This window comes from Pezoporus wallicus, unplaced genomic scaffold (assembly GCF_028554395.1).
Source record: "Pezoporus wallicus isolate ANWC-B61680 ecotype Strahan unplaced genomic scaffold, APGP_CSIRO_Pwel_v1 contig_14349, whole genome shotgun sequence".
Lineage (NCBI taxonomy): Eukaryota > Metazoa > Chordata > Aves > Psittaciformes > Psittacidae > Pezoporus > Pezoporus wallicus.
Genome location: NW_026635006.1, coordinates 101,899 through 125,822, shown reverse-complemented (window position 1 = coordinate 125,822; position 23,924 = coordinate 101,899). Strand labels below are relative to the sequence as shown.

At 51.5% G+C, this 23,924-nt stretch overlaps 1 protein-coding gene across 3 annotated transcripts in view; it reads left to right on the top strand.

The window, feature by feature from the left end:
• The window catches only part of SCN8A (sodium voltage-gated channel alpha subunit 8), a 43,655-nt gene that overhangs the window by 7,970 nt on the left and 11,761 nt on the right, over positions 1-23,924 (top strand). Inside the window, exons 3-20 of one of the 3 annotated variants that reach the window (XM_057401389.1) lie at positions 4,998-5,117; positions 6,360-6,448; positions 6,578-6,706; positions 8,671-8,762; positions 11,556-11,777; positions 11,965-12,028; positions 12,575-12,716; positions 13,259-13,465; positions 13,918-14,208; positions 14,544-14,903; positions 15,549-15,684; positions 16,845-17,083; positions 17,286-17,459; positions 18,091-18,447; positions 19,169-19,639; positions 20,098-20,215; positions 20,705-20,859; positions 21,498-21,671. In XM_057401389.1, the coding sequence (XP_057257372.1) occupies positions 4,998-5,117; positions 6,360-6,448; positions 6,578-6,706; positions 8,671-8,762; positions 11,556-11,777; positions 11,965-12,028; positions 12,575-12,716; positions 13,259-13,465; positions 13,918-14,208; positions 14,544-14,903; positions 15,549-15,684; positions 16,845-17,083; positions 17,286-17,459; positions 18,091-18,447; positions 19,169-19,639; positions 20,098-20,215; positions 20,705-20,859; positions 21,498-21,671 (3,540 nt within the window). Of the gene's footprint in view, positions 1-4,997; positions 5,118-6,359; positions 6,449-6,577; positions 6,707-8,436; positions 8,529-8,670; positions 8,763-11,555; positions 11,778-11,964; positions 12,029-12,574; positions 12,717-13,258; positions 13,466-13,917; positions 14,209-14,543; positions 14,904-15,548; positions 15,685-16,844; positions 17,084-17,285; positions 17,460-18,090; positions 18,448-19,168; positions 19,640-20,097; positions 20,216-20,704; positions 20,860-21,497; positions 21,672-23,924 lie in introns of all 3 variants that reach the window. The other 2 variants (XM_057401461.1, XM_057401543.1) reach the window with 2 other exon arrangements.

Here is a 23,924-nt window from a genome sequence, read left to right as displayed (position 1 = left end):
CTGGGCAGCTCTCAGCTTCCCCCAGCGCAACGCTAGGAAGAAATCCTTAGCTTTTAGGGAAAACCAAGGTCCGTTCCCAGTCCCTGCTCCTCTGCTTGCTCCATTGTCCCCGTGTGCGGAGCTGGAGCTGCTGCGGATGGAGGGGAACGTTCCGGAGATGGGAGACGGAGCTCAAAGAGCTTTGCTCTTCCCATGAGCACCAGAACTGGCTCAGTTCCTTGTGCGTCCCCTTGGGTAGCTTGGGGCTGCGCTGCTGCTCCAGCAGCGACTTCCCCCCAGGCCTTTGTTTCTGAAGGCGGTCGGAGCAGCCCTCCGGAATCATCGGGAATCGCGCAGCTGCGGGGAGCAGGGGAAGTTTTCCAAGGGTTTTCGTGGTTTTCCTCTCCAGGTCTTCTCCTTCACAGCAGCAGCACGCGGGGAGGAGCAGATCAGCTGCGGGAGGACGCAGTGATCTTGGGTCTGCCACGGGGGCTGAAACTGCATCCTCCTGGAGAAGCCGAGCATTCCAGTGGCCTCTTCACTGATATTGAAAGGAGAAACAGCGCGACCTAGAAACACAGCCGTGGCGCGGGGACTCAGAACTCCCAGCCCTGCGGGGCTTTTGTCCAAGCTGCTTCCCTTTTCCCTGCTGTTCCATGTAGCAAAGTGGGAGTAATGCCTCGTAGGAGGCCCTTTGCTCACAGGTAGCGGGTTTTGGGGGTAGTTCAGCTCCTTTTTGTCTTTGTGAGAGAATGTGCTTTAGTTCACCAATAGGAAGTCCAATTCCTGTGGAAACCAGCCCATGAACTTCCCTGTTCTTGTGCAAGCAAAGCTCAGGCTGCCTCGGATGTGGGAGCATCCCTAGCAATGAAGGCAAAGCAGATGCTTGCCTCAGTCTGCAGTGATTGCTTAAGCAAGAGGTAGGATCTGGTCCATCCTGGGCCATTTTTAGTGTTTCTGTTTCCTGATGTTTTCCCGTCTTTTAGACCTCTTTTCTCTCCCGTTTATGGCCTTGGTGATCGCTCCCACTAAACACCCTGTTCTTTCCCTTTGGATGTGACCTCTGCTGCGTTGTGGTCCTTAAGTAACTTCCATTTCACTCAGCAAGAACCTCATAGAGAAGAGGGGAAAGGGGTCAGTGCTCCTGCAATGGCTCCGTTTAGGAGGTCCTTGAGTTTCCTGGGAGTTGGGATCGTATGGATGCCCATTGGGTTCAATGGGGCAACCAACCCTGCAGCTGCGGGGGGCTGGCTGTACCTCCGTGAGCATCCCAGGTCACCTATAGCTTGCCGATGAGCACCTGAGGATCCTTCTGGAGCCTTTGTGCCAATGGAGTGACTTGCAACTTCGCCAAGTCACGTGCAGGGACTGGAAATGGGCCCTCGGGTCCGGAATGTCACCTTGGCTCCGTGGCCCTGGGAAAATCCCAGGGATGTGAGACACAGCCTGGGAGAGGCACGGCTGGCTCTAACATGTGCTTCTGCAGGGCAGGGTAATGGCCCTGCAAGGTCGTGGGCTTGGCAGAGCAGTGGAGTCGTTGAAACAGAGGGAAGATTTGGGACCGAGCCTTTTGGTGTTATTTCCAAGAGCTGTTCCGTGTGTAGCGGCGTTTCTCCTTCCGCTCCATCCCTCTGGTAGGCTCCGAAGGAGCGGGACAAGCGAACATGCCCTTCCTAGGAAAAGAAAGGAGAGCTCGATCCCTGCCAGTCATCTTCTGCAGCCCTTTCTGGGTGTCAGATGCATAATGGAGACAGGAGGGACGGGTGCTGCCTGCCTGCAGCCCCAGGTGCTGCCGTAGCACATCCCGCTTCCTGCTGGGATGGGGATACACGAGTGTGGCACGGAGCAGGAGGCGAGAGAGGCTCTGCTGCAGTCACCTAAATAGCTGCAGCCCACTGGTGCTGAGTGGAAGGGAGGAGAATCATTTCCGCCTGGGAGGCAGCATGAATCCCCTTCCAGAGGCAGATTGCGCTGCCGTTGGCTCTGACACCCAGCTCCGCTGCTCCGTGTTCCACATGGAGCGATGTCTATTTTTACAGATCCATCCTTCAGGAATGCTTTAGTGGATGCATTTCAATAAATGGCAAGGTTTTTTGGTTCCTGCGTTGAAAGGAGGTTAAAACAGGAGCAAACCGGGGCAGATTCTGTCCTTCGTAACGAATGGGGTGGGAAATAAATCGGTTTCCTTTGGAGGGATGGGATAATAAATACCAGATACTGTGATTTCTCTGTCAGGAATTACACCTCGATGATCTGGGAGCCGGTTTTGCTCCATTCCCTCCTCCTTCAGCCTCCAGGGTGGCAGAATTCCCTGCAAGAGGAATGTTGAAAATAGCTCTGTTCAAGTGACTTGCTCAGGGTGTCATCGGGGAGGCATCGCTCCCTCCCGCTGAGCGCTGGGGCTGAGGCAGCCGTGTTCCCGCTGGAGGAATGCGCTCCCATATGTTCTTAGGCTGCTCAGAAAGCTGTTTTCTCCTGCAGGCTGCTGCCCACTCCTCCTCACTTCCCAGCCGTTGCAGGAACCCGCAGGCAGGGGGATTTCAAACCTCCCCGTGCCCGCGATGCTCTTCGCCATCGCTTCGCCCGTGCTCCCCAGCACAGCCGCGATGCGCCGTTTGGCGATGGGTTTAGGGATGACTTCTCTTGGGTGATCTTCCGATGGGAGAACGGGTTCGAAGGTTGCTGTGAAGCCAACTTTAACCCGAAGTGGACAAAGAGCCTTCAATGACCAATGGAGGCTTTGGGAAGTTCGGGGCTTCCCCCCCCTTTCTCTGGGTCTCACCTTCCTCTGGGTTTCGAGCTTTGCCTCAGCAGATCTTCAGAGGGCTTAAGGATGCTCTTGGCCCTGGACCAGCAAACATCTTAAGAGCACGCAGCCATTTTGCAAGGGAGTTTTAATGTCAGCAGCAGAAAGACAAAGTGAAGAGAAGGGGTTCAGGTGCTGAAAGCTCCTTGGCTTTTGTGCTTTCCTTTCTATTGATGAGGCCAAGCAGAGATTTACCCAGGGTTTAGAGGATGCAGAGGAACCGGCACGGAATCGATTGGAGCACTGGGATGGGCAGCACGTTCTTTGTGCTGAAGTTGTATGAGAGGCCCCGTTGTGATGGGCTTTAGAGGCAGGAATCATCTCAACAAGCATCATGGGCTGGAAAGGGCAAGATGGGAAGAAAAGGGGAGAGGAAACAAGGAGCTGTCTTATGGTCAGGTAATAGGTGAAGGGCTAAGCAGGATGTTTGTGCAATTGCATGATGAAGCAGCTTATATTACACCAGGGAATGGCAGGTGTGTGAAAGAGCCATTGAAAACGTGCGTTCCCATGTAATCCCTCCAGCATTCCAAGGCTCTGCTTTCCATGTAGAGCAGTTCACATCCACCTTCCCACCTGAGCATTGCTCCTGTTGTGCAGGTCGAAAGGCTTTGGCTGGGTTTCCAGCTGAAGCATATACCTGGGTCTCCATGTGAAGAACAGGGTTACCTGTGGCTTGCTGAGCAAACCACAGGGCTCCTCCCCTGGCATCTTTCCCAAGTGGAAATGGAGGCGTTGTGGAGCTGAGTTGCTGCATGGTCCAGCCCCCGTTGTGCCCATGGAATGTTTGGCCCTGACTTCATGGCTTAGAAGATGTGGGAGAGCTCAGTGTTGAGCTGGGGACACGACTGACGCCCAGGAGCATCCCTGTGTGATGGGTCACCTGCTCCAAAGCAAAGGGCACAGGGAATGAAGGTGTATCCATGGTCTGGGAGTGCTGGGAAGTTAGCAGGAGCCGGAGCTGGTTCCCAGCATGGGGTGTCCCTCAACCACTCCGTAACTTGTGCTTTTGAAGAGCTTAGAGCATCTTGTTCCGTGCCAGGGTAATCTGGTCATCAATTCTTGATGCTGCAATTGAAGAGCTGGCTTCGGAGGGCTTTAGCTGGGGGACGCACCGGCGGCTCCGCCAACGAAGGTTTCACCCGCGGCGCCGGACCGCAGTCTGGTGTTCATTTCCTTTGCTGCTCCGTGGGCTCGTTTAGCCCCAGATGAGCCCCCCCCCCCGTTTCCCTTTGCGAGGAGGGAGATGACAAATTCCCCCAGAGCCTGGGGAAGCCCCGCGGCTGCCTTGGCAAGGAGCCCTCGTGGATTCCCTCCCGTTGGGAGGCTCCGGGCTGGATCATCCTGCCCTGCGGCGGCATCCCAGAGGCGATGGGCATGGGTGGCCATGGATGCGTTCAGGGCACGCGAGCTGCCTTTGCTCCTTCCAGTCGCGGGGAGCTGCGTTGGGAATGCTGGTGTTAAGCAGCCCCAGTTCTAGTTCTGCCTCTCCACACGGCTGCTTTGGTTGTCTCCGTACTCGTGTTGCTGGTGGGGAGATGGAGCAGCAGGTCTGCATTTGAAGGGGTCGATTCTGCCTCACGTTTACATCACTCATTTCTCTCTAAAGTGATATACCTTTATGTAATATAAGTAAGGATAAAGTAATAAACCTTAACATCTCCCTCATTAAAGGCAGGGAGAACGCATGGTTATGACTGGAGTTGATGCACCGGTATGGGATGTGTTCATGTTCCCAGAGATGGGTGCCTGACCTGTATCTGGTGGTGGGGACGTGTTCTCATTGCTTACTTGCTTCCTTGCAGGTGTGATCTTGTCCTGTTTGGTGCTTGGGAAGGAGAATTGAGCTGCATGAGCCCTTTGCCATAGGGGTGGTTTTGTGCCCTGGGCAGTGGCATAAAGCTGGGGTTCAGTTCTCCTGAATTTGTGGTCCTGTTGCTTTGGGAGATAGGGATAGCAGGGCATGAGGAAAATGGGTGTTCTTGGATGGGAGGTTTGGCTTCTGCTCTGGGCCTCTAGGGATGGATGGGTTGGAGCAGAACCGCTCGTGATGCGCTGGTAGGGATGTTTTACCCTGATGGGAACTTCATAAAGGAGATGGTGCTTTAAGAAAGGCAGCAAATGCTATTTTTATACCGGGGGATAATGAACACTGTGATTTTCCTGCATTAACTCTCTCTTTCTCTTTCTCTTTCTCTTTGTTTCTCTGCAGACCTTTGTAGTACTAAACAGAGGGAAAACACTCTTCCGATTTAGTGCCACACCTGCCTTGTACATTTTAAGTCCTTTTAATCTGTTTAGAAGAATAGCTATTAAAATTTTGATACATTCATATCCTTTTGATTGCTATTTCTGCCTTGCCACAGTCACTGAACCAGCCTCTTGCTGCTTGTCCCTGTGCTCAGTTCCGGTGGTGGGGATGGGTTCGCGTTGTGCATTGAAAAGCATGGTCCTTTAGGCACGTCCAGGCAAGTCAGTTCCTTCGTTCTCCCTGCTCTTTGCACCTCTCTGTGTCCATCGTTGTGCACAGGCATCCATCAGTACTGGAACAACTGTGATCTATGCTTTACGTGAGGAGGAGTTGAGCTTTAGCTCCTGAAATACTTCAAGAGCCAAAGGTTCCTTGTACGGAACGAGATGCTGACTAATTCCTTGCTCTTTCGGCATCTCAAACATCCCTCTAATGGCGAGGCTGCTCCAAAATGCTCCCCTGCAAGGCTTCAGACAGCTTGGGAATAGATAGGGAAGAGATGGGAAACGTCATCTGCATGTGTTAGTGGGAGAGGGGGGAGGAAAAAGGTGGGATATTGAAGGAGCTGCTTCCCTGGTTAGTTATTTATTCATAGAAAGTGGCTCTGAAATGGAATTCATGTGTTGGGTTAGAGGCTTCTCTGTACTCCCGAAAAAGCTTTTCCATCTTCCCAAAGTCCATTTGGGATCTGAGGCTGGGAACGTTTTCTTTGGCTTCTGTGTTATTTCTCCCCTCTGGATGTTCTGGGGTGCAGGTGGTTGATGCTGGCAAGCAGGACTTGAGCCTGGAGCTGAGATCCATTGAGTTTGCTTCCACAGACTGGGAAGTCCAACAGCTTGGATCTGACCCATTCTGCTGATAATTCCATAGTTAGCATGCACTCAGCTCCTGATGCTGAGATTGAGCTGTGCTTGCAGTGCCCCTCACCAGATCCTGAGCACACACAGGGAGCAGAGACTTTTGGAAAGATCCCTAAGATCTCCTCCAAGCCAACTCATAGGTGTCCATGGATTGCAATGCTGCTTTCCAGTTGGATATATTACTGATGTTCCTGGAGAGATGGAATTATCTGGGGAGACATTGCCATTTAGGCATGCGATTTGGGAATTGCTAAGACATGCCAGAGAACAGGAAATGAATTGCATGGTGACATGAAAACACTATTTATATATAGGCACCCCAGTCTTACGTCCCATGAGCATCTTTGTGGTCCCCCTCCACTGGGAATGGTTGAGTTTCCTTGCAGTAAGTGATGCTCAGGGAGCCATAAGCTGATGTAAAGAGCCACGCCGGTGTCCCATTGATCCTTGACTTTGGTCTACAGTATTTAGCATGATCATTATGTGCACTATTTTGACCAACTGTGTATTCATGACTTTTAGTAACCCACCCGAATGGTCGAAGAATGTGGAGTAAGTAAAAGCTTCTCTGCTCCTCCCATCAACCCAGCACCTTTTCCACCTGCTTTGCTTGGACCCCAGTGGTTGGAACTCCTCTTTTGACACCACTGAAATGGCGTTTCGACGCCCTTCCTCCCGCAGGTACACGTTCACTGGCATTTATACGTTCGAATCCCTTGTGAAAATCATTGCGAGAGGTTTCTGTATAGACGGCTTCACTTTCCTGCGGGATCCGTGGAACTGGCTGGATTTCAGCGTCATCATGATGGCGTAAGTCGTGCTCTCAGCTTGCTCCAGCTATCTGTGGCGTGTGGGAGGGGATGGGGATGAGGGGGGGAAGGAAACAATAAGGGAAACTTCAGTGCATCCCCAAAGGTTCATTCTGTCAAGAGGGAAGCTTTGCCTGGCGTGGAGCCGCGGACCTAAACCGCAGCTCCACAGAGTCAGGGGTGCTGCAAAGTACGTGTTGAAACCTGCCTTTGGGAATGAAAGGCTTTAGGACAGCCCCCGGTGTTTTAGGGTGCTCCCGTGCCCGAGTCGCAGCTTGTCCTGTTCAGCAGAGGACTCAGAGCCGAGCGTCCCATCTCTATCTCCTTCCCCCCTTGGCCTTGTGTGGTCAAAGGTCCCAGGCTCTGATTTGAGGTTGAGTAATTATTAACCCCTTTCCAATGAGCTGGAAAAGGAGTTCTTTCTTTTCCTTCTTCGTTCTCTTCTCTTGTGCCAGCTCAGCTTACATTGATTATGAGGACTCATGGGGCTGGCTGGGGGCTGCACCAGGAGATGCTCCCTAGAGTTTCCCTGCATTGATGGTTGCTTTGGCTCAGCAGGAAAACCCTGTGGGTGGCCCTGGTGGTCTGAGGCACTCATGGAAGAGAACGTTGCATCCCCTTTTGCAGCTGTTAGCGGGGTATTGCATGTGTGCGTGTTGGGGCTCCCATAGGCGACAGCAGGAAAGCTTGGGAGCCTTTAATCATAGAAAATACCTTTTTGGGGCTGGATTCTGCCCCCCAGGCTGTTGATTTCCCAGAGTTTCTGCTCTTTTCTCTGTGCCTTTTGGGTTGTAATTAAACCACATGCGCCGAGTTGCCCCTTGTGCACCAAAGGCACACAACCGGTCGCTCCCTGAGCCTTTAGTTTCCCTTGGGAAGAGGTGGGGATCTCCTGTGATCGTGTGGGGGAAGCTCCCAGTGCCGTGCACGCACTGAATGCAGCCTCTGCATTGGGAATTGCCTTTGTTGCTCTAGAGGTGAAAAAGGAGCAGTTTAAATGCATTGGTCTTAAACGTGAGAGCTCCCACTGATCTGACTCCGTAACCCCCTCATTGCCATTATTGCCAATAGGCTTCAAATCCAATCTCTTCCTGTGTCAAGGGCCGGAACAAGATTATGTGTTATTAAATCCCGCTAAAGAGGGTCTGAGTTCTATGAAGCACCCGCAGGAGACTCAGATATTGGGCATTTCTTTGCCTTTTCATCCCTGTTTCTCCCCAGACAGCACAGAGGGAATGGTCTGGTCTGAGTTAGCAAATATCACCCTGTTACCCTTGCACGAAGCATCTTATCCTCTGTGTATCTCGGGTTTATCCCTCTGTAAAGGGGAGATGAGCCTACCTGTGCCTCACAGGCAGGGAGTACAGCGTAAGGGGTGAGACTGAAGGATGCTCCTCACAGCGACAGAGGCTGATGCTTTCTGATGAGCACAAAGTGAAGCGAGTCCCCTTGAAAGCACTGAAGTGAGGCGATGCCACCAAATCCCCTCCCAGCTTTAAGCTTTCCAATGCCCTTCTCCTACAGAGGCAGCACTAAATCCTGCAGTCCTGTCTAGGTGAGGCTGCAGGTACTGCCCCAGCCACCGGGACGAGCCGCTCGCAGCGTGGAGACCCTTGGAGCGCGCTCTCCCTTTGCAGTGCCCCCTTCGAAAGCCCTTGCAATGCTTGTTTCCTACACCGGGAGCTAAAAGGCGACCCCAACGGTGCCATTAACTCTGGTTTAATTCTGCAGGTATATAACAGAGTTTGTAAACCTAGGCAATGTTTCAGCTCTGCGCACTTTCAGGGTTCTGAGAGCTTTGAAAACTATATCTGTTATCCCAGGTAAGGCGGGCTCCGCTCGGTGTCAGCTGTTGGGTGCAGGCCCCCTGTGAGTGCTGTATGGCTTTGTCTGTAGTAGGTGTTCTCCTTGGCGGGGTGTGTGTATCGTGATGGTGTTTCCTGTGTGTGACCTCCCTCCTTGCAGATATGTCACAGAGTTTGTGGACCTGGGGAATGTCTCAGCCTTGAGAACTTTCAGAGTTCTCCGAGCTTTGAAAACTATCTCTGTTATTCCAGGTGAGAACCGTGCAGCATCCAGAGCGGGGCCCCTCGCCGCACCTCCCCTCCCGTCCTGCATCGCTTGCTGCTCCGAGGCGCTGGGATGTGTCTGATGGGCTTGGCAGTCTGGATCAGTGGGGTCGCTGGGAATTGAGGCTTCTGGGCCATCAAACTGGGGGGGGCAGAAGTCTGCTCTTCCCGTTTGTTATCCCTTTATCCACTCTGCCTAAAGATGGCTGAAAAATGGGGATATCCTTCCTCCTTAGGATGAAGAGTTTTTTGCTCAGGAAATCACCCCGTCATGGCCACTGTTTCTAGAAATGTTCTAAAACCTAAAACCCCAAACCTGTTCTAAAACCTAAACCCAAAGCCTGTTCTAAAACCTGAACTCCCAAACCTGTTCTTATTCCTAAGAATAAGCTGAGAGCAGAACCCAGCAAACTTAAAACCTGCCTGCACGAGGCCACTTCAGTTCCTTGGAGTCAGATGGGATCTGGGGCAGGTAATGGCAATAAGCTTCCCTCCCCAACCTGTCTCACCCCATAGAACCGCTGGATGAGTTCTGCTCTTCTGTTTCTTTGTTCCCTAATGCAATAAGTGATGATGGTTCTTTTGCTTTCTCAGCCTCCACTTGCCAGGAAAGAGGCTATGGGATTGTAGGGGCCCATCACTGTTGTCCCCATTCCAGACTGCTAAACCCATCAGATGTACATGGCTGTTGTGCATGATGTTCTTAAGTGGCATCTGCTTTCCTTGCACCCAATGAGAGTATGCCAGAGTATGTTCTTACCTCGCATTCCTTAATGTTTGCCAGCGTTAAAGAGCACAGGGTACGTGGGGAATTGCTGTTAGCAGCGCCCTGGGGGGATCTGGGGTGCAGCTGTGGTTCTGTCAGCCTGCTGCAGGTATTAACTGCCTTGCTCAAGGGGCAGCATCGATGTTAACACAAGTTCTGTGTGTGGTTTGCTTTCGGAATGGTAGCAAAGTGAAAACCGTGCAGCTTTAGTGCTCTGGGTGCTAAGCGTGCCTTGTCTGCCCATGGAAAGGAGCAGGACAGTTCCGTTCGGGATCATTCCCTCCGTCCTGCCCCAAACCAATGGAGTTTTCCTTTTATTTCAAATGACAGCAAGGGAAGGGGGAGCTGAGCCCCTCCTAAGTGCGGTGCAGCCACATGTTCTACTGCAGGCTTCGTTTATGGGGTTCCCCGTCTGCTTCAGCACATGTAATGGAATGGGGATTGTAACGCTGGGGCTACAATGGGTGGTAACCACATCTTCTATCTATAACTGGGGTTATCCTCAGTGTGGTTTATAGGCGAGATATTCCATGCAGATAGAGGGTCTGCATGGACTCCAGTGACAGGAGCAGACTGTGGCACCTATGAGCTAAAGCATCACACTGCTGCTGTGGCTTGGTAGGACATACTGAACTCTGGTGCTCTAAAGAGATGTGCCCATTGGCAGAAATGAATTGGGATTTCAGTTGTCTGATGCCATCAGTCTCCAGTGCCTGTGACATTCAATAGGACCCAGTGGCGATGCGGATCTGCAGAGCACGAAGGCCGTTGCTTCCACTGGGAGCTGCTGGAGTTGTGTTTGTGGACTGGGAACGCTCCTGCTGCCAATTGAGCATCGTGGTTCCAAGCCCCTTTCTCCTCCTGTGCCTATGAGAGAGCAGCACACAAAGCAGAGAGCCCCGGTTGCTGCTGTGAATGGCTGCATGGTGCATATTTGAGCGCTGGAGATGAGCATGCAAACTGGTGTTGGAATGGGTATTTGTCTGCCAGAACTAACAGCAAAACCCTGCTTGGTGCTGGAGTAGGGCTTTGGCACTGCTTGAAAACGCTGGAGATTGGAATGAAAGACATTTAAAACACTGTTCCTCCATAAGAATTCCTTTTGAAGCTTGGTGTTCCTGATCTGGATCAAACCTCCGTCGGCATAGAAAGGGTTCTTGTCAAAGGTTTGCTGCCGAATGCCAGAGACTTGGATCTGACTGGCTCCACATTGAGCCTCCTTCGCTGCTCAGTTCCAAATGCGAGATTAGCATCAGAAAAGCTGCTTAAATACTCTATGGTCTCTGCATCCAGAGTTCTTGCTTGTTGGGCTCTGTCTCCTGAAGCCTTTGTGCCGTGTTCTTCCACCACTTCATGGATGGTTCCTCTTCCAGACCAGCCTGGTTTGCAGAACTGGCAGGATTCTTGAGCTTCCTTTTATTATTGAGCCATTCATGATCTTTTGGAGCTATTCATGAGCCTGGTGGCCTTGGTAGAACCCAGAGGGCCAGTGCTGAGGGTGAAACCCTGCCCCATCAAATCCCCTCGTCTAAGTGAAGGATGCAGCTCCTGCAGGGGAAGGGGAAAGTGCTGAAACACTTGAGTTAAGCAGCAGGAACTGAAGATGGGCAAAGTATTGGCTCTTTGTGTGGTGTTTTAGCTTGTGCCAGGCTTAAACAGAACTCAAGGTGTCCACGGAGAGCTTTGTAGCAGCGTGTCTTAACTTAACCCCTTGCTTTAGACGAGCCCTTGCTTTCATGGCAGGGCCTCCTGAGGATGCTTTGCATCCTCTGCTGCAAGGCTCAGATGTGCCCAGGGAGGAACATTTGTTCTAACAATTGCCAGTTCACCACTGGGAGCTTGGGCCATCCATCATCCCTAGTGCACGGGGTGGGACGGGCTGGTGGCTCCCGGGGACTGGCTGCTTCGTGGCAGCCCTCTTCTGCCACGGCACCGCGGTGGTAAGGGACCGTGAGGATGTGATTTCTCACTGTCTCCTCCAGGAGTCATTTCCAGTCTCGTGCTCTCCCCTGCAGGCTTGAAGACCATCGTGGGTGCCCTCATCCAGTCCGTGAAGAAGCTCTCGGACGTCATGATCTTGACGGTGTTTTGTCTCAGTGTCTTCGCTCTCATCGGCCTGCAGCTCTTTATGGGCAATCTGAGGAACAAGTGCGTGATCTGGCCCATCAACGTCAATGAGACATTCCTGGATAACGGCTCGAGGGGCTTTGACTGGGAGGAATACACCAACAATATGTGTGGGTATCTGTGCAGCGGCAGCCCCCTGCTCAGCTCGGTGTCAGTACAACCCTGGCTTTGTTAAGGTGTTTCTGGTGGGTTCATCTGAGGTGGTCACCTGGGGCTGTGAGGGTTGTAAGGTGCTGCTGTGCTTGACCTCTCCTCCCTCTGTGCGTGTGCGTAATCTTCTCTTTCTGTCTCCTTCAGCTAATTTTTACATCATCCCCGGTGCCCCTGACCCTTTGCTCTGTGGTAACAGCTCGGATGCAGGGTGAGTGATGAGCTTTAAGTGAAGACTCTAGTTACCATTGATGGCAAAGCCTTTGGGATGGTTCCTGCTGCTTCCTTTGTTGGTCCTGGTGTTATTCCACATGTCAAGTATTTCACATTTCTCAAGCTAACTACATTCATCCATTGTTACTACGTGACTAATAGGATGTAAGCTGACATGTTTCAGGTCTATGTCTAGTGATGATGACTTAGTGGCATTATTTCCCTCTGAATCCAATTGCAATCATCACAGGGTTCAGCAGTGGAAACCTCCATGCGCTATTGCCTTCGGTTGGGTTTTCACCCAGGCCTCTATAGGGCAAAAGCTGCTCCTTTCAGGGTGGAGAGCCTCCCATTGCCACATCTTGTTTCCATAGGACAAGGACTGCAGAAGTCCCTTCTCCTTGTCTGCTCTTCTTACTTGACCCGGAAAGCAGAGTGCATGCCATGTGTTGGGAGCATCTCCATAAGCATGAATAGCGTGCATGTTCTCACCTTGCTCTGTCCCTTTTCCTGCCTTGATGCCCTCATGTTGTGTCCTCCGCAGCCAATGTCCGGAGGGTTACACGTGCATGAAGGCAGGCCGGAACCCCAACTACGGTTACACAAGCTTTGATACCTTCAGCTGGGCTTTCCTGGCTTTGTTTCGCCTTATGACTCAGGACTTCTGGGAGAACCTCTATCAGTTGGTAAGAACCCTTGGCCTTAGTGTTATACACGATGGGAAGTGGGGAACAATGCAGGGAAGAGCCTTGGGTGGCATGGTCTGGTTTGAGGCATCCCTCCCTGCCCATGGGACTGGATGATCTTAAGGTTCTTTCCAACCCAAACCAGTCTGTGGGTCTGTTCAGAGCTGAGCTCTGCTCGCAGGAGGTGCTTTGGAGGGCAGAATGTTGCCTGGGGACCTGAGGATGCTTTGGGGACCTCGCCGAAATGGCTTTTGTTCTGTTTGCTGTGGTTTGAAGGGAGTCAAAGCGTGGAGTTTCACGCTGTGCATCCGAATCCCTTCCAGTCTGCAGCCATTGGGTGTTCCCTGAAGAAGAGGGATGTCCCCTTCGGTGCTTCTGCTGGGGAATGGGCAGTGGCTTCGTGCTGAGACGTTGAACGTTCAGCACTGCTTGGAAGCATTCAGGTCAAGAACTTGGGATCAATTCACGTACCCGGTGTCACTCTGACACTCGCTTTCCCCTTTCCTTTCCTCTCCCCTCTCTGCCGTTGCTCTCTGTAACAGACCCTACGAGCAGCAGGAAAAACCTACATGATCTTCTTTGTCTTGGTGATCTTTGTGGGATCCTTCTACCTGGTGAATCTCATCCTGGCTGTGGTGGCTATGGCTTACGAGGAGCAGAACCAGGCCACGCTGGAGGAGGCAGAGCAGAAGGAGGCAGAGTTTAAGGCCATGTTAGAACAGCTGAAGAAGCAGCAGGAAGAAGCCCAGGTGAGTGCTTTGACTGTGCAGGGGCCTGTTTCGAGGTCTGTTTGCCTCCTGTTACAGTGTGTAATGAAAGGATGCAGCAGTGCCCTGGCATCATGTCCTCTGTCGGCTGGGGTTGACGTGGAGCACTCTCTTCCCTGCTCCTGCTGGTTTATCCTGGGTTATGTGCAAGCTTATTGTGTTGATTTATATGAAAACTCCTATTAAGGGAAATAGAAATGTTCCCACTTAAGTGTGAGAATATCTTTGCAGGATAAGTTCATCTTTGATCCTTTCTCAATTGCTTGTAAGGGACTGAGAGAGGTTTTGCTGCCTGCCAAAGCAGACTATAACAGGTTCCAAGAGCAGGAATGAGCACCCCAATCCCGCCCCAAAGACGTGGTTCTGTGCATGAGGCCACAGTGGGTTTTAAAGCAGAGCTATTAATCACGGTCATCTCTTGCCTACACCCTCAGGCTGCTGCTATGGTCACTTCGGCAGGGACGGTCTCTGAAGATGCTGTGGAGGATGATGGTGGTGGGGTGAGGATGTCCCGGAGCTCTTCGGAGCTTTCCAAGCTCAGTTCCAAGAGTGCCAAGGAGCGCCGGAACAGGAGGAAGAAACGCAAGGACAAGGAGCTGTCGGAGGGAGAGGAGAAGTGTGACACTGAGAAGGTGTTCAAGTCTGAGTCCGAGGATGGCATGAGGAGGAAAGCGTTCAGGCTCCCGGATAACAGGCTGGGAAGGAAGTTTTCCATCATGAACCAGGTAGTTTTCATGTCCTTCCCTAACGTTTATGGTCGCTCGGAGTCGGGATAATGTTCTAGTTTAGATCCCCATTGGCCTGTCAAAGGAATCTGCCCATCCTCTTAAACCTGCAGTGGATCGGGAGGACACTTGGAGCCTGGCCCAAATGGCTCCTGAGAGCAGGGGATCAAAGCAGATCACTTCTTTACCAAGAGCGAGCCCCTCTGGAAGCGCAGAGGATGGGGTCAAAGCAGTGATGGTTTGTGTAGACCCGGAGAGGGAGTGAAACCGCTTGAGAGCACCGCAGGGCGTTGTGCCGCACTGCTCATGGCCGTTCTTCCCCTTCTCCCTCCCAGTCTCTCCTCAGCATCCCCGGCTCCCCTTTCCTCTCCCGACACAACAGCAAGAGCAGCATCTTCAGCTACAAGGGGCGATTCCGGGACCCGGGCTCCGAGAACGAGTTCGCCGATGACGAGCACAGCACCGTGGAGGAGAGCGAGGGCAGGAGGGATTCCCTCTTCATCCCCATCCGCGGCCGGGACCGCCGGAGCAGCTACAGCGGCTACAGCGGCTACAGCCAAGGCAGCCGCTCGTCGCGCATCTTCCCCACGCTGCGGCGCAGCGTGAAGCGGAACAGCACGGTGGACTGCAATGGCGTGGTGTCCCTCATCGGGGGGCCCCCCTCCAGCATGCCCGGGGGGCGCCTGCTGCCTGAGGTGAGCAGGGGTACGGCAGCGGGGGGGCAGGCAGGGGACAGCGCAGGCAGGGTGGCTTGGTCCCTTCTCCTGTGTGCCGTGAGCCTGGTGGAATGAGTTGGACACAGCCTTGGGTAGCCCGGGCCAGGGTGAGGTGTCCCTGCCCATGGCAGGGCTTGGAACTAGAGGATGTTAAGGTCCTTTCCAACCCTATTCTGTGATTCTATGATTATACAGCCTGTACTGAATTAATAACTCCCCCCTCTTCCCTTCCCAAACTCAACAACCAAACCCACCTCCTTCTGCCCCCTGGGAAGAGGAGGCTTGGAATGAAAGGAGCGCCAATAGCAGGCTGTTTGACCTCTGTTCAGCATCACTTGCTCCCTGTTGTTGTTCTCTTCCCTAGGCAGCATGTTCATATAGTGCTTTGCTTCAGTATTTCATCCTCTTTCTAGCATGGATGTGGTGGGAGCGATGCATGTCTAAAGGAGAAGTATTACTGAGCAGCTCTTATGCTCACTCTGTGTCCATGGACATCACTCAGACAGTGGAAGGATAGCAGGAACAGCCTCTCTCGTGGGCACACGTGCCTTATTTCTAGGCCAAGAGCATGTGAAGTACTGGGGAGAGCAGGAGTTTGTATTGATCATCCTGTGGGTTTTGCAGGGTACCACTGAAATCGAGATCAGGAAGAAACCTGGCGGCTCCCTCTTGGTCTCCATGGATCAGGTGAACGCATCCTATGGAAGGAAAGACCGAACCAACAGTGTCATGACCGGGCTGACAAACACCCTTGTGGAGGGTAGGTGCGACTTGCCTTGGGTGGGTTCCAGTGTGTTTGCAGCGATTGCCCTCTCGTGGTGTGATGTAGGAAGACAGAGGAGCCATCACTCGGGTGCTCCTCACAGTGCTGGGCTCCCTGGAGCTCTGTGGTTGCCCCTCTGCCCCATAGGATTTAGCCATCCCTGCTAATTTACACATTTCTTTTGCCTCAGCCTGCTGCTTTGGAGGCATTATTGATGCAGAAGTGTTTGTTGGGCTTCGTTTGCCTCTGAATGGTGTGGATACGGAGGTAAAGAGGAGTCATTGCCCACTAATGAGTGCGGAGATGGTAGCAGTAAGATGATGTCTGATGCAGTTGTTCTGCCTCCTGCAGTCTCCGAAGGACTGGAGAGATCCTTTGCTTATATCCATGGAAGGGAATGATCTGAGCGGCTCTCAGATGTGCCAGCATCCTGATGTCCCTTTTGCTGCTGGCACACCTGAAACGGACAGCACATGGGGCTGAGATTCCCAGCTCCGTTGCGCAGGAGCAAGGACTCCTGAGCGTATGAGGATGATGAGCTCAAATTCCTGCTGCCTCCTGCAGTAACGTTGTGGGGAAACCAAATATACTTAGAAACAGAGCAGGGTTCTGCTGCTGCTTCCCTCCTGCGCAAACGCCTACAGGCTCCAGTGCTACGGCCCCTCTCTTTTAACTTTAGCAACTCCAAGGCAACTAAATCCCGAGCAACCAGAGAACCAATGGGAAGGAGAACGCGGTGGTCCCTTCCCTATCCATAGAAAAGAGGAAACTCCAGCTGGAGAGCCTGAATGGAACCACTGCGAGCGGAGGACTAAAGGGGGGGGGACTGGGGACTGATTGTGCTCCGTAAGCACCTGGGGAAGGAACGGGGCCAGCAGCCTGCCTGATTCCTGCAGCGGAGCAGGTTTCTCCTGCTGGGAACCCTTTGCAGCGGGATGCCGTGTGTTTCCTCTTTGAGGCCAGCATCCAGCACAGAATTCATTCCGCTCATGTAAGAGGCAGGGTTGAGGCCGTAACTTTGATTCCAGCCCTTTTCCCGTGCTGGGCCCTGAGTTAAACGTAGCTCTTCCTTTAAGATGCTCACAAGACCCGCGTGCCCCAGAGATCCCGCAGCCTCCGAGGTGAACCTTGAGCCCTGTTCTGTTTTGTAACTGTAGAGCTGGAAGAATCCCAAAGGAAGTGTCCCCCTTGCTGGTACAAGTTTGCCAACACGTTCCTGATCTGGGAATGCCACCCGTACTGGATGAAGCTGAAGGAGATAGTGAACCTGATTGTCATGGACCCATTTGTTGACCTGGCCATCACCATCTGCATTGTGCTGAACACGTTGTTCATGGCCATGGAGCACCACCCCATGACCCCAGAGTTTGAACACGTGCTCTCCGTAGGGAATCTGGTAAGCTGGCGTGGGGAAGTATTCCCTACAGACCTGCTTCTCCTGGGATATGCTGCTTGTTAATGTAGACTTAGGTCGGAAGGGCTGTTACGCCATTGCATGGGCTGCATGTTTGAGCTGGCTCAGTGGTTGGTGTTGAGCCTGAAGCTCAGGAGAGGAGCAGAAATGAATCTTTGTTCTTTGTCTCTTCTCCCCTTTCCAGGTTTTCACTGGAATTTTCACAGCAGAAATGTTCCTGAAGCTCATTGCCATGGATCCCTACTATTATTTCCAAGAAGGCTGGAACATCTTTGATGGATTTATTGTCTCCCTCAGTTTAATGGAGCTGGGTCTAGCAGATGTGGAAGGACTTTCTGTGCTGCGATCTTTCCGCTTGGTATTCCATGTTCCACTTCTGTTGGAATGTCACTGTCTTGGAGCTATTAGGAAAGGCAAAGCCCCCTTGTTTGGCTTGGGGAAGGACAGAGGTGGAATGGTGTCATTTTTGTGCTCTCTTCTTACTTCACAACTGCTCCTCGTGAGATCCGAGCCGCGTTTGGGCAGTGAGGGGTGACTTGGGAGGTGTCTCGGGGTAGGCTATGAATAGAGATAGACCATGTCAGAAAGCACCTCTTCTTTCATGTGTTCAGCTGGGGCAGTTTCTATGTTAGAGTAGAATAAAAGTGCTCAGGGGCTGCAGCCTTGATGTACTTTAAATGGTGCTGTCAGTGAGGAGGCTTTTGAAAGCCTCAGGGTTGGATTGTTGGGTGCAGAGAGCCCCAGCTGAGGGCGGATGCTGTGAGAGCACCGAGCTCCCAGCTATATCCAGCTCCAGAAACCCTGTCCCCAGGTGGAATCCAGCCTCGACTGGGGGGTCCGGCTACGCCAGGACAACCACAGGCACGGGCTTAGGCGTTGCTAGCCCACGGGGTGGTTGCCGCGTAGGAAGCTCTGCCTGCTTTTCCTCCCTGTTTCAGATGCAGCTCAACTCAGTGTCCTTTTTGGTTGTGTTTTCTGCTTTTTTGTAGCTGAGAGTCTTCAAACTGGCCAAGTCTTGGCCCACTCTGAACATGCTGATAAAAATCATCGGTAACTCAGTGGGTGCCTTGGGGAACTTGACCTTGGTGCTTGCCATCATCGTGTTCATCTTCGCCGTGGTGGGAATGCAGCTCTTTGGCAAAAGCTACAAGGAGTGTGTCTGCAAGATCAATCCGGAGTGTGAGCTACCCCGCTGGCACATGCACGATTTCTTCCACTCCTTCCTTATTGTCTTCCGTGTGTTGTGTGGGGAATGGATTGAGACCATGTGGGATTGTATGGAAGTAGCGGGACAGGCCATGTGCTTGATTGTCTTCATGATGGTCATGGTCATCGGCAACTTAGTGGTCAGTAAATGGTTACTGATGGGCTTTGTTGGTTGCCTCTGGGTGGGGTAGAACATGGGGAGACCACAGACAGGGAGTCCTGATTTGGGGGGCTGTCCTAGCTCCGGTGGGGTCCTTCATGGCCTTCGACCTATGAGCCTGTTGCCTTCGGTAGCGCAACGCTGAGGATGTGATTTGCTTGATGGGTTTTAAACAGTTCCCAAGAGTAAAGTATCCAAGCACAAAAAGCTGGGGGTGGAGCCCCTCAGTTTCAGGGCATAAAAGAAGCTTCAAAGAAGCCAAAGCTGCCTTTCCAAACGGCAACGATTTGGGACACAGGGGAAGGTCCTGAAGTGTTAAAATGGGGCTGGAAGTTCCTTCTGGAACCTGCCCACCAGCTCAGTCCCGAGGTATGGATGGGCGCAGGGATGGGCTGGTGAGGCTGCCCGGCCTGCCGTGTGGGAGGCTCCACTTAGATCATGCTGCTTCCTTCTGGTCTGAAACGCTGGGAAGGAAAGCCTATGGAAGCAAGTGGAGCAGTGTGAACAGTTGCTTGTCTTCAGAGCAGTGTCGGGAGCTGGCTCGGGCAGGATTTGTCTCACCAAGGGAGCTGTCAGTAGGTGTGGGCACGGAGCTATGGCTCAGAACCTAGCCTGGCCCATCTCCTCCTTAACATCAGCAGGACTTGGGTGGCCGAATGCTCCTGGGTCAGCTCTGCCAAGCTCAACCTCTTCTCTTCCAGGTGCTGAACCTCTTCTTAGCCCTGCTCCTGAGCTCCTTCAGCGCTGACAACTTAGCAGCAACCGATGATGATGGGGAGATGAACAACCTGCAGATCTCTGTCATCCGCATCAAGAAGGGCATTGCCTGGATCAAGGCGAAAGTGCGTGAGTTCATGCAGGCTCATTTCAAGCAGAGGGAGGCAGATGAGGTCAAACCCTTGGATGAGTTGTATGACAAGAAGGTAAACTGCATCGCTAACCACACAGGGGCTGATATCAACAGAGACATTGATTATCAGAAGAATGGCAATGGCACCACAAGTGGAATTGGGAGCAGTGTGGAGAAGTACATAATAGATGAAGATCACATGTCCTTCATCAATAACCCCAATCTCACTGTCCGGGTACCTATTGCTGTAGGTGAATCGGACTTTGAAAATCACAACACAGAAGATTTCAGCAGTGATACAGATCCTGATGGCAGCAAAGAGGTAGGAGGAGATGCTCCAGATGCATTCTGGTCATGCAGTGCTGGTGTGAGGGCCTGGAAGCATCTCGGGAGGGAGAACTAGATAGAAACAGGTTTGTGCTGGAGCTATGTTATGATGTCTTTGCACTCAAGGCACAAGTTTCTTGTGCTGGTTGCTCTAGGGAGAGCCACTAATACTATTAAATTTATATTCCATAAATACTTCATATTTGTAATATAAATACTATTAAATGTATATTCTCTATGCACTTCATCTATAGAATGTGAATACTATTAAATATACAGAATAGAAATACTTCATACTCCTGTTAACATGAGATGGAAGCTGAGTCAGGATCTCAGTGAGCTGGGGTGAGGAACCAGCTTTGGTCCAGTAACTCTGGTGAACAAATGGCTGAGGTTGGATGTTTTGGGGGGGGACTAATGATGGATTGGCTTGGCTTTGGTTTTGTGTTCAAGAAACTGGATGAAACCAGCTCCTCTGAAGGTAGCACCATTGACATCAAGCCTGAAGTGGAAGAAGTCCCTGTGGAGGCACCAGAGGAGTATCTGGACCCAGATGCTTGCTTCACAGAAGGTAAGCTTGGAGATGCAGTTGCATTGCAAGGGTGTAGATGACCTGTAGGTAGGGCAGATTGATCTTGTGTACAGCTGATGCTGTGGGTACTTGGAAGCAGAAGAATTTGGCTTCAGATGAGGTTTTTCTTCCCCCTTCTGTTGCTGGCCTTAATGTCTTTCAGCAGCTGATCCATTACAGGTATTCCCCTGGCAAAGGTACTCTAAATGGCTCAGGGTTATGTTATCAGCAAGTTTTCCATTTGTCTGCTGTCAAGTGCACAGAAACCTCGGCAAATCCAACCACAAAATGATCTTAATTCAGGTGCCCACATACAGAAGTGGTGAAAGGAATCATCACGTCCTCAAGAATAAGAGTTTGAACTGAAACTCAGCCTATTTAATATCGTTGGCATCAAGACTGCTTCTAGACAATGGCAACTCCATGTTCTTACCATGTTCCCTAAGGACATGTGGGCTCATCCTGCTTTGTGTGCCGTCCCCATTGCAGGGTGCACGCAGCGCTGCAAGTGTTGCCAGGTCAATATTGAGGAGGGGCTGGGGAAGTCTTGGTGGACCTTGAGGAAGACTTGTTTCCTCATCGTGGAACATAACTGGTTTGAGACCTTCATCATCTTCATGATTCTCCTGAGCAGCGGTGCTCTGGTGAGTAGGAGGCAGGTTCTGCTCCTGGGAACGGGTGGGTTTGGGCCAGGGCAGCATCAGTCGGGTCCCATTTCCACATTTCCCCTTCTTGCCTTTCCCATCTTTGCAGAACCACTTGGCCTGGTGCTTCCATAGATCCAAACCATCCCTCTCTGTGTGTGTTTGCCCGCTATTTGTTAGCTGGAGTTATAAAACAACCAACATCGAGCACCCGTTAGGAGCTGTAGGACCGAAGTCCACACCGCTGTGCAAGCCACAGCAGTAACCTGGCTTCCTCCCCGCTCACTAATACCAGTAACAGTCTGGTTGCCAACAGACTCAGCCCTTTTGGGTGTGCTGAGCTGCAGAGAAACTGCTCCAGTATGGTCCCAGTTGCTGAACTGGTTTAGCTGGAAAGGCTGTGCTCCCGTCCCTACAAGGCACAGTTGTTCTGGCATCATTTAGTCAGGACTTCGGTTCTGGGGGGATTTATTCTGGTTTGACAACTGCTGGGTCGTGCGGCAGCTACTGCGTAAGGTGCACTGTGTAAAGATGTCATTGTGCCGCTTATCTCGGGGCTGTTTGAATGAGGTGCTGGGAAACAGCACTGAGCTTAGGGAATAAATCCTGCCTGAAATGGGAACCTGGTTATTTCCCAGGCTTTTGAGGATATTTACATCGAACAGAGGAAAACCATCCGGACCATCCTGGAATACGCAGACAAGGTCTTCACGTACATCTTCATCCTGGAGATGCTGCTGAAGTGGTGTGCTTATGGATTCGTCAAGTTCTTCACCAACGCCTGGTGCTGGCTGGATTTCCTCATTGTGGCTGTATGTATCCTCTCCTCCTTTCTTGCTGCTCGGAATTAGTTAGCGGAATGCTGGGGTAGTGTTTTCTCCTGAGGAATGTCCTGACTGAATCATACACTCTATATGGATTCAATCCCAGATATCTCCTGGGGTCCTGTTGAGCCTGCAGAGGCAAAGGAGGGTTTTCCAGCCCTTGGCTCTTGTGCTGTTTTACTGTTTCAGTGAGGCGCGAGCACATCTTGAGCTGCTGGGAGGTGTTAAGAGTGCAAGAGCTTGGTCAGACGTGGTATTCCTTGGTGCCACCCTCCTTCTGTAGTCATCTGTGTTCTTAAGGATGGGGGAATGATGAGGCAGGCAAAATCTTCCATCCCATCACCTGCCAGGCTCTGTTGTTCTGAACACTGAGCACAGAGCCTTGGAGCACAGCGAGGGCATTTAAAATGAATGGGATTGATGCTGTCAGCAGCAGAAAATGCTGGAACTTGGTAGGACTCAAAGTCCAAAGAATTGCAAAACAAGGAACTTCAGACTCCCAAATGCTGGGATTGCATTAAAATGTTCCATCACATCCAGTTGTGCATCAGTGCCTTTAGTGAATGCCCTAACAGAAAGTAGCAAACCAGGAGTTGTCTTCCAAGCTTCTCCTTTGAAACCTTTGGAATGTGATCCAGTTACACCGAGTTGCTGTTCAGTGACATTATCCCTCTGGGAATATTTTGGAGTAGGTGGAGGAGCTGTGCTTGCAATTCCAGGGCAGAAGTGTCTGCGTTTCCTATGGAAAACTGCATTTATCCCTTTCTTTTCCCAGTCCTGCTCCCTTAACGCACGTCTTGAAGCAGTAACTGTTCCCTGCTGAAAATAACCCTCTGTCTCTTTCGCTGCCTTGAGATGAAGCACAAGTGCTAACATGGGAACCAGTGTGAGATACCATCTCTTCTGCACTCTATTAAAAGGCAAGCAGCAGCTGAGCACAAAAGCAGCGTTCACAGCCCTTGTGGCTCCGTGTTGGGAGTCCACTTCCAGCTGTTGGGAACAAAGTGCAGTTTCCTTTTCTTCCCAAGCATCTGGGGTAAAGAGAAGGAACTTCCCAGGCAGGTAGTGCGTTTACAGGGAGAGAACACATGCGTCTGTGCCTGTTAAATCACACTTTATAACCACTTTGCTAACGTGCTGTGGCTGGGGTTCAAGTGAAGGCAGGGTGGCAGCCGTGACTAATAGCCAATAAGCCTTTGCATCATAACAACCCTCTTGAATGTTATTTTTCAGGTTTGCTAGCATTGTCAAATAACTCCTCCTCTGATTCCCAAAGCTTGCTGGGGCTATTTGTGAAGACAAAGTCTTTTGCTGGGTAATAATGAAGGCTTCTGCTTTTCAGTCAATCTGGAATTCCTTTTGTCTGCCATCGGTGCCTGCTGTGTCTCCTGTCAGAGTGTCCCCAGAGAATAATACTGCAAAGAGCCCATGAAAGCTCAAACAGCCTTTAGTCACTTCACTGCCCTTGTGTTCATTTCCTACTTGGGAGCGGGGCATTATCCCAAGGGAAAGAAGCTCTAAAAACGAGGATTCAGTGAAGCCTGGACCCTGTATTATACATACAGGGTAAATCACTGCACTTCTCTCTATATGGATCTGCTAGCCCATCCCTCTGTGTTTTGAAAGCTGGGACCAGGGGTGTTGCTGTGGGCTCGGTCCCTTCCTGAGTAGCCTGATTTTGCTTCCCAAAGGCTTTGCTGTAAACCTTTGGGACACGCTTGGCTTGAATCAGTGTCATTTGAAACCCACGTGGCAGAACCTGGAGCCACGTTGCCGTAAGTCACCGCGTGGTTTGGCCACTTCCATGAAGACAGCAAAAGTCTGGTGCACCACCAGGAAAATCAGAGGAAATCTCCACCTTTTCCCACATGCTTATGCTTTTGAAATCTGGTCGTGGACTATGTGTGGAATAAGAATTGTCCATGTGATTCTTTCTCATTATCTCAATATCCCTTTCTGTAGAAAAGAACGATAAGTAGGAAGTGTCTGTTCTGAGAATGAAGCTCAAAGCCACTTTTTACAGGAGGAGGTCTCGTGTTTTTTCCATTATTTGTTGCTGTATATTGATGTCTTTTATTTTTTCCCCTTGAAAAAAGGTTGCCAAATCTGTTTCTTATCTGTGTCTGTAATGTGATAGTAGCCAAACCTGGAAGATAGCGGGCTGCTGGTGAAATGGTGCCTGGAGATGCTATTTCCATCTGGCCAGGTCATGGCTGGTCCAGTCTAAAGATTTGGCTCGTG